The following is a 9,761-nucleotide window of genomic DNA, read 5'->3' on the forward strand; positions in this document are numbered from 1 at the left end:
CAAACTTTAGTACATTTTTTATCTGAGCTGCAGGGTTGAGCAAATAGCAAGTGATTGAATCAAAATTGTATGCTGGAAGATATGAAGCAGATATGAATACCATATTTTAGTTTCTTTAATTGTAATTTTCTTTCACTGGACGAACAGCCTTCGACACCTCAAATGCTTAGTGGTTTGGTGGTCAGTGGGCCATGGTGGATCAGTTTGTAACGTGTCTGCTTACTGATCCCTAGGTAGCTGGTACACACCTTGCCGAGGATTCCAACAGCTTGAATGCATGGTACAGGTGCTTCAAAATGTTGACTTCTGTTAGGGACGTTACATAAAATGGATTAGTTTATCTGCAACGTCCCCTCAAAGCAGTATTGTGTGCTGATATTTCAACACACAAAATTATTGTAAAAGTATAAATTTTTGTGAGGACTTAATTTTCACGAATTTTGCGATGAAACTTTTTTCGTGACATTAAGCTTCCGCAAACTATAGAAAGCAGGGATGAAAAAGTATGGACACTGGAATTCGAGACGACATGAGCTCCATAAAAGACAAATCGATTTACTTGATGACCTTTATTATCACCACTTTGTTCTTGTCAAACATTTCTCTAATTGAAACGGCACTTCAACATAAGTAGTTTATTCACGCAGTGTATCACTTGGCACTGCAGATACCTGCTTTCACAGAACCAGCACGTATGTCATTGTTGCGGGATTGGAGTTCACGGTGAGCCTCTATAAGCCAGACGGCATGCAGAGGCTGGTACGTAGAAGCCGGCTAATTCTCATTGTTTACTGTCAGAAGTGTCGTGAACCCCCGATCCCGCGGTTTCTGCTTCAGTCTGCTTCCACACGAATTTGCGAAATTAAGGTCCGTGAAATATTCCTGAAATGTGCTCCCACACGAATCTGCGAATTATTAAGACCACAAAATTAACCTCCTTTACAGTAACCTCAGATGGACAAAATTAATCCGGATTGACTAGTGTGGAGTTGCTCATGGTGGTAGTTATACTATAACAGAAAGCCACAAACTGTCATTTACTGGTCAAATACAAATATTTTTTGCACATGTTTAATAACTGACATGCAAGACGCCAAAGCTAAAGAAGTCACCTGCACCTTTCCGGTTGTAGCTGTATCGGCGTGGCACATGCATATTCTGTGCTTTTGAGTAACTGTGTCCAGTATGCAGTGTGCTATGCATCTGCAACTTTTCAGTGCAGCGCAAGGTACGACAGAGGTGCTACACGCAGGCAATTTGTTGCTGCTCACATGACATGTGGGAGGTAAATAAAGTTAACATCACATCATGATTCATCACTTCAACTAGCAGCTAAATGGAAGTATTTGAAATGCTAACAAATGTAGTCTTGGGAAGTAACTTAGTTACAGTTAACTTACTAAACAATTAACCAGTAACTGCGATGAACTCGTTCTCAGAAAAATTTTCATGCTGAATAGCTGTCGACGACAGACAACAAAGGCGCAACAAGCTTCTGAAATTGGACGACGACAAATTTTTAAAGTAGCTAGTTGCTGTCTAGGTGCGGTTACTTTAGAAATCCCTGTTTATATCCAGCTGGATCTTCATCTGCTACCTGCCACTGACTGGTATTCACTATGGAGGTTGCTCTCTGGGATTGATTACAGTTACAACTACTGGTGGTGGCAGTGTGCTATTTCTGTTCGGTCTCGCTGGTGGCATGCTGCTGGGGGGGAATCGTGCCTGCTGGGCGGACTTTAAAGGGAACTGTGCGGACATTGGTCCTGAAGCGTCTGAAAAAAACACCCAGACAGCACAGACGCCGCTTAGGTTGAAACCCCAAATCACCTCCCGATCACGGCATGGAAGACGATCACCTAGCCACATTGCCACGGAAGCTGGTGACCTCTCCAAGTAATTACTTGTGACAAGGTTACTCCCAAGATGCACAAATGTCTGCAGGTGGTGCTCGCTTGGAACTGAACATCTTTGATAGTACTTAAGAGAAAAAAATTGAATATTTCCCCCCCCAACATTATGAGGAAAGATCTGCAGCAAAACGTTGTGTTGTACAATCCATGTGTGTCTGTCAACCACACCTATGTGGAGCATTCGTCGTGGTCAAAGCAGTTGCATAATCTAAGCAGTTATGCAAATATTGATGTTTTGTAGTTTGTCTGTGTTCCAGCCTCAGAACATCAATTTCCATCGAATTCAAATGTCGTTAATATCGTATATAACTATTATAATTAGTATTCATTTGACCGGTGAGCTCCACAGCTGGAGCCACAAATTACTTTCATGAAGGATGCACACATGTTCATGATGCCCATGTTTTTATTGATGTATGCTTACATGGCATAATTGTTATACATACTTTGCATGCACATGCTATACACATACACACACGGAAACGTAGCATGAAACCGTTACAACCTGTACGTGTACCCATTGGAGCGCAGTGCCCGCTAACGAAGTATAACGTAACTTAAACACCCTTTTAAGTAACAACAGAGCTTATACTGAAGTAGTAGTCTTAATATAATCTGAACATGTATATATTACACTGAACATCTGATGGCATACTGGACATGTAATCAATTGGTTAATCAAACTCATTGATAAAAAACTTTTATCAGCCAACTGCAATTTTGCAGATTGCACGATTGCATTACATGACACACATTGTTAAAAAATACTGGAGAAGGATTTGTTGCAATAGAAAACATATGAAAATGTTCGAGAACTCTGTGCCACTTGGAACTGTGGGAATCCACTATCAGAAACGGCAAGAAAGTATTGGGAGTTCTTTCAATTCCCTTATAATTTCGCCCTTCTCGGCGTGTGAAGCGTAAAGACGAGTGAAACTGACACATAATTTCCTGTTCTCTTCCATGATATTAAGCACCAAAAAAGCAACACATAAAGAAGGAGACCAGGGCTTCTTGAAATCACCTTGTGCGTGAAAGGGTATACACAACCATGTCGTGAACATGGAAACAGCAGGGGTTCAAAACATTCAGTTTTCAGGCATACCGTGACAGTGGTTGTCACACGGAGCATGCTGCGTAATGAATAGGATAGCTTCGTGTCACTCATTATACTCGGCCATATAACATAATGATTTTTTTTAAATTTTTCGTTTGTTTGTTGTCCGAATTAAGTGATCTGAGTAGCTAACTCCCATTGCAAGAGCCAAAGAACCTACAATATGTTTTCTGCTACTAGAAGACTAGCTTCTTTTTTTTTTTCACATGGCAAAAATAAAATTATGAGCACTTAGTTTTAAGCTTCCCGCCAAAGCTTCCCTAGCTGGATCTTTATTGCACGTTTATTAAAGAGCATATCGCTATGCTCTACAAAGAGCATATTTCAATGCCTAGTTTTGTATTTCAAGACTAAGATTTGTGCAATTTGTATTTTCGAGTACATTTATCATAATTGGTGTAAAGAGGAAAACATGTTCCAAATTGTACATGGGAAATATACCAGGCCATTTTGCTGACCTCATTTATTTTACTTTATATATGAAAAATAATTTTTGTAATTGAGGGTGTTGACTAATTTTGCATTTGCATAAAGGCTCACATCCCATTCATTGGTGAATCAGTTTATCAAAGTGCTGCTCAGTTAAATGCCTAAAATATTCAATCCGTGCTCACTCCTACTTAAAATCCTACTATGAACAACGTAAAACTGACAGCAATAAATGTAGTTAATTTGAAAGTTCAGTCTAGCAGATGAATGCTCAGTAATACTGTGTCAGTATGTGTAGTGTTGTGAAACATCATCTTCAATCACAGTTTTTGTGACAACACCGACTGTTTTGATGTATTAAGAAGATACAATGATCACAACTTTCCAATATGCCTCTTTCAGAAATTATAAACACAACGTTACTTCACCCGTATATCTAAAAAAAAAAAAGAAAAGGAAAAAGAAAGCAGAAGTAGTATTACAAATTACCTCCGCAGACATCACTGCGCATTGGCTTGCAAAACAAGCACTTTGTGAGCATGTTGTCAAGCATTCGGACAGACTAGTTGGATTGGTGGATAAAACTCCAGGTATCGTACAAATGAGATGACACATACAGTATATTTGTGCCAAATATGATGTGTTACATGGGCACATTTGCTACACATCTCAAAAATAGAATCTACTCCAAGAACAAGTAAAGGGCCCATGCCTAAGACACACACTATGAGCACATGTATATTTAGGAACTTGTGGATGAGTAGAGCGTCCGCTATGACTAGTAAACCCGTTTTTTTCCTGTCATTTCTGACTCAATACCCTGAGAGAGTGATAATGGACAGCACGAGCACAATGAAAAAAAAAGAAAAAAGAAACACACAGACTACTTTGCTCGACAGACATGGCTTTGACACCTAAAAACAACTTATTTTGTGTTCAAAGAGTCTGTGCCACTTGCAGTATCGACATACCAAAAACACACCAAACTCATTTCTTGTGTACAATGGCAGTTTGTTCAGTGATCCTCGAGGTAGTTTTGCCATTCCTATAATTCTCTCTGGATACTGATAGTGATTAGTTTCTCAGTTTGCACACCTGTTACTCTTATCGATATGTTTCTCCTTCCTTCTACAGTTCTGCTTGTGACACAGAAGTCGTAGTTTATATTCGCAAAGTATACTTTGGTTGCCTGGCTCTAAAGTAACAGCTTGAAATGCACAGAGAGGTTGCAACACAGAACAGTGCCCATGGAAGTCATACGCTACTCATTTTCATTCATTAATTCATTCTTATTTATGGTGTGCCTATTCCCAGTATGGCACAGTCCCTGATGGTACATAGAAACTGGAATTATCTTTAAGTGATAATGTCTATTCTTGTTGAACAGATCCAGTGCTGGCTCATGCATTATCGACGAAAGAGCTTGCAGTTTGTAAAAAAATTTGTGGCGTGGACGTGGTGGTGCGTTCCTTTTAACAGTTATTCGTACAGTACACTAACTGGAATGACATAAGCGTAAAAAATAACAGTTTCTTCCAAAGCAATGTGCAATGAACAAACTGCATAATATACAAAGGGATTGATAACTGGAAATTTGTCAGGGGTGCAGCAGGCTGTAGGTGTGAGCTGCCACTGGTTAGCTGTTGAACAAAACATTGAATGAAGATACAGAATGGACTAGTGCATGAACTGAGGACTTTGGTGCCTTTACTAAAGCTTTGCCATTTTTACAATATGTGCTACTACATTATCACTTGCACACATAATGGAAGTGTCCAGTAATACCTGTAAAGGACTTACAAAAGAAACCCAAGTTTGGCACTACGGGGAATCTCTAATATACATCAAAATGGACACATTCATTGGAACTTTCATGAGGTAGAATGGTATCTTTGGTCGGTCGTCATAACCTTTATGCCATAACTTTGGCGAACACTAACACAACAATTAAGCACGTGGACAATACTCACAAAACATACTGCTATATAATTTTTGCAAGACTACCACATGTACATGCCCAACAACCATAATACTGAGGAAACGACATAGGTATAAGCATGAACTACCCACCCTTGAGGCTAGAAGTGCATGTCAAGTGCTAATGGTACGTGTAAAACATCCAGTTTGACTAACTGATAGAAGGAGAATCTGGCAGCCCAGTGATCAAAAGTAGAGGGATAAGTTTCAAGATCAAGAGCCACACATATTTCAAGGGCCTGCTCAAGCTATCTGTAGCTCCCAGCCTGAACTTCCCCTTTGCATGATGTTTGTCAGCTTGATTTCGGAATGAGCAAAAATGTCCCCAAGCAGCACATCATCTTGGTCCAATATTGACAATAGAGGCCCAATATTGTGCCAGTGTTGCCAGTATTGGACCAATTGCCAGGTTTGGCCAAGATGTTGTGCTGCTTGGGAACACTTTCTCGATGTCTTATCATTTTCACAGATGGTACAGTGCTAAATAGTAGTTCCCCATATGTCTTAATACTTCCACTTCTCTTTTCTTTTCTTGTTGCTAACCAGTTAAATGTGACATGCACAACAGCATCACACTTTTGGGTAGTGAAATTACAATAGGATTTAGAGGACCTTGAATACAGTACCCTGAGTAATACTGACATAAAAATGTCAAAAATGTTGGTTTGTGAAATGGAGGCAACTTCCACGCTATGACTTCGCATATGTAGGCACTATGCACGCTGCCATAAAAAAACACTGACTTGTCTCGGAGCGCTCGGGCATTTAGCATTATGAGGTCGTCGCGAGAAAATAAATTGTGAAACAATTTGGGATGTGCAGGGCTTCTTGAAAGAAATAGTAATGACATTCCCATAAGCAGTCTTGTGTCATAGTTTGTGTTGTTATGTATATCCTTCCTTTAAATGACATATGGAAGGATGGCTCCACTACTGCTGGTGAACACTACCACTTACAGTACAATACAGTACAATAAAATGTATTTTATGGACAAAATAAAACATCACTTGCTTGTGTTATGCAAAATAACTGTACAATCTTCATCAACTCAAACAAAACACGAGTTTGATATAAATATCTCAGGGAAGGGGGGATCTGGTTTGAACAGAGTACACAACACCATGTGAGGCACAGCCATCTTAAGCATGTTTGAGAGTGGTGCCTATATTTTTTCAACGCTGCAATACACTAATGCGACACATCAGTGTTTAAATTATATCAAGATGACTCTCACTATATACCAAAGACATTTCACTTCATAGGCCTCCATCAACCAAGTTAGCCAGCTTTTCATTGGAGTGCAGTAACATGTGTGACTTCAGTGCAGGAAACTGGAGGAAATGCTGCCCACAAGCAGAACAAGAGTATGAAGGTTCCCCTACGTGGGCTTTCAGGTGTGTCTTGAGGCTGGAGAACTGCGCAAATGTCTGGCTGCACACCTCACAACGAAAGGGTTGCGGTCCCAAGTGAAGCTTCATGTGGTTGCGGAGATGTGTCTGTCGCGTGAAAGTCTTCGAGCAGATGCTGCAGCGAAATGGCTGTGGCGCGTTGTCAGACGGCTGGTTGTCATGAGCCCTCGCATGTGCTTCAAGGCCTGCAACTTCTGTGAAACTTTCCCCACAGAGGCGGCATGTCAGCAACGGTGGAGCAGGTCCCTGCTCGTGGATCTTTATGTGTGTGCGTAACGTCGCTGCCTGTGCGAAGCCCAGGCCACAAACCCCACAAGCAAACGGTCGCTCACCTGTGTGTATGCGCATGTGACTCTTGAGCTCGTAAGGTCGTGAGAAAGTCTTAACGCAGAGGGGGCAGCGATGTGGGCGCTCCCCTGTGTGGATCTTCATGTGGCCTCGCAAGGTCGAAGCAAGAGTGAAGTCTTTGCCACAGACATCGCAGGAGAAGGGACGCTCCCCCGTGTGGGTACGTAGGTGATTGCGCATGGCAGAGCTCTGGAAGAAGCCTTGTCCACACACATCGCACGCAAAGGGTCGTTCGCCAGTGTGGATGCGTAAATGACGCTTGAGGTCGTACGAGCGCAGGAACTGCTTTTGGCACACGCTGCACTTGTGGGGGCGATCGGCACTGTGTGTCTTGCGGTGGGCGCGCAGACTGTTGCTGGTGGAGTAGGTCTTCCCGCACAGTTCGCATTCATGCGGCGGTTCGACTGGCACGCATTGCGGAGGTTCTTCTGCACTGGACCGCAGTTCCTCTTCGTGGTCTTTCATGTGCGCTAGCAGGGAGCAGAGCATGGAGAAAGGCCTCTCGCACACACGACATGTAAGAGCTTGGTCGTACTTGTGCTTACGAAGGTGCCGCTTCCATGATTGTACGTAGAGGAAATGCTTAGCACAGTGAGGGCAGCGGTGTGGCCGTGGAGCCTTGTGGAAATGACGCCTCCTGGCGCGGAAGAACTCTGCCGTTGTCCCATCGGGACTGTTGTGCCGCAAGTGGAACACGCTGTGAATACTAATACTTTCAAAGGTCGGGAAGAAACGGCCACAGATGTCGCACTCGTGTTTTCGAGATCGTGGATGTTTAGACCGTGCATGCTGGAAGATGTCTGCACTGGACAGAAAGCCTTTGCCACAGCAGTAACAGTAGTGCAAGCTCTCCACAGACGAGAGCATTTCGTGCCGAGTGAGCTGGAGCCGAAAGCGAAAGGAGTTTCCACAGCGTTCACAACGTAGTGGCAGCTTTCGAGGGTGCTTGGATAGGTGTTGGCTCAGGGTCTCCGGAAGTGCAAATCGCTCACCACATTCGAGACAACAGTATGGCTTCACGCCAGTATGTATGAAAATGTGACGCAATAGGATGGAAGCATTTGTTGTTGAATAGAGGCAGAGTGGACAGAGGTAGGTTTCTTCCTGATCAGTGCCATACTCTTCTGTTGGAGACAGAGGCATGTGGTGATTGACCGTGTCATCCATGATTTGTTACTTTTGCCTGTAAGGTGATCATAGTCAGTCTGTGCATACCAAGAACTGTAGGGAACTTCACGTCGTCGGGACTACACAGTTTTTGGAACGTAGGAAAGGGTCAGAAAATTTTGTTCAGTACAACTGCTCGTTCAGTAATGCTCAGTATGTTTCTGAATGTGTTTTATGTGAGGTTGAATTAGGTGAGGAGCTTAACACAGTATGTCTGGTGCAAAACTTCTTTGCTCTGTCCCTGATTGTCTGGATATGATCAATTTTTTCAATATTGGAACTGCTTTCAAGTTGCCCATAACTCAAATTTGTTCAGGATTAAATGTTCTTGAACACTTCCTATAATAAGCAGTAAACTGGTTGGTTACACCAACTTCTCTCACTTTCATTTTGGTCTCCTCCGCTACAGAGGTGAGCGACAACAAAGTTCCTCTGCGGGCGCACATAGCCGCGGTGTTCGGTGTTTGAAACTGCTTACGGTGCGCTTGACTTCGTGCGCGAAACAAAAGTTAGGTAAATATCGGAGTACTCACCACGAAGAACGAAGCTTACCACCACTCGAAGACGACGTGTTCTGATCTTAACATTCTTCAGCAACCAGTCGCTGTAGATGAAGCAAAACACGCATTTTTATTAGAAGCTTTCATGCGAGCGAATGCAAAAGGCATTGCGATATAGCAGTTGTTTTCCCGCGCACCGAGTTCAAAATTATGCGAAGTTGGATTTCAGTATGATTTGGAGCACTTTATAAGCCGTTTCTCGACGCCGCGGAAACGGGATCCAAAACGACGCCAACTGCGCTAGGAAACATGTTGCCACTAGACAAAAAGGAAAGCGCAGCGCAAGAGAGGGGAAAAAAGAAGAAAATCTGGCTTACCCTTTTTCTTGCCCATTTGGCTTGATATAGGCTAGGGCAGCCTATAAAAGCAGCTCGCTTGAACATTGTCACTCCGCCGTATGTTGAGAAGAACATGCGGTCAGAAATATGTTTAAATTTCCGTTTTAAAAATGGCAAAAGTAAAAACATTGCCAATTCAACGCTCAGCGCGTCAGATCGCCATGACAACTGCGCGTTGCGCCCTCTGGTGCAGTCTGTCCGCCGCTTTTAAGAAATCGCTGGAGTCGCGCGCGTCGCCGTGCGCGCGCGTGGGAAATACGAACGGGAGCACCGTATGGGCTCGGGCTTACCCGAAAACCCGAACCGGTTGAAGCCTTCCTTTGGCGGACCTGGACAAGGCTCGGGCCGAAAAATGCGTCCCGTGCAGTACTCTAATATGGTCCCAGAAAATATGAGTTTATATGATGCTTTGAGCGAGCTGTCTCAAAGTGGAAAGATGATGGTGTTAAAAGTTACGTCTAAGATTACAGATGCGTAGTCGAATTGAGTAAAAACGCGTGCAC

The 9,761-nt window shown here is 43.0% G+C and overlaps 1 protein-coding gene across 1 annotated transcript; it reads right to left on the reverse strand.

Moving 5' to 3' along the window:
* Positions 1–2,301: 2,301 nt before the first annotated feature.
* Positions 2,302–9,455, reverse strand: LOC135385785 (gastrula zinc finger protein XlCGF57.1-like). The gene is made up of 3 exons (XM_064615296.1): positions 9,238–9,455; positions 8,894–8,964; positions 2,302–8,376 (listed from the first exon to the last, which is right to left on the reverse strand). Exon 3 carries the CDS (start codon positions 8,358–8,360, stop codon positions 6,693–6,695), a length of 1,668 nt encoding a protein of 555 aa, XP_064471366.1. The 5' UTR covers positions 8,361–8,376; positions 8,894–8,964; positions 9,238–9,455; the 3' UTR covers positions 2,302–6,692.
* Positions 9,456–9,761: the final 306 nt, after the last annotated feature.

The sequence above is a fragment of the Ornithodoros turicata genome, chromosome 2 (assembly GCF_037126465.1).
Source record: "Ornithodoros turicata isolate Travis chromosome 2, ASM3712646v1, whole genome shotgun sequence".
Classification (NCBI taxonomy): domain Eukaryota; kingdom Metazoa; phylum Arthropoda; class Arachnida; order Ixodida; family Argasidae; genus Ornithodoros; species Ornithodoros turicata.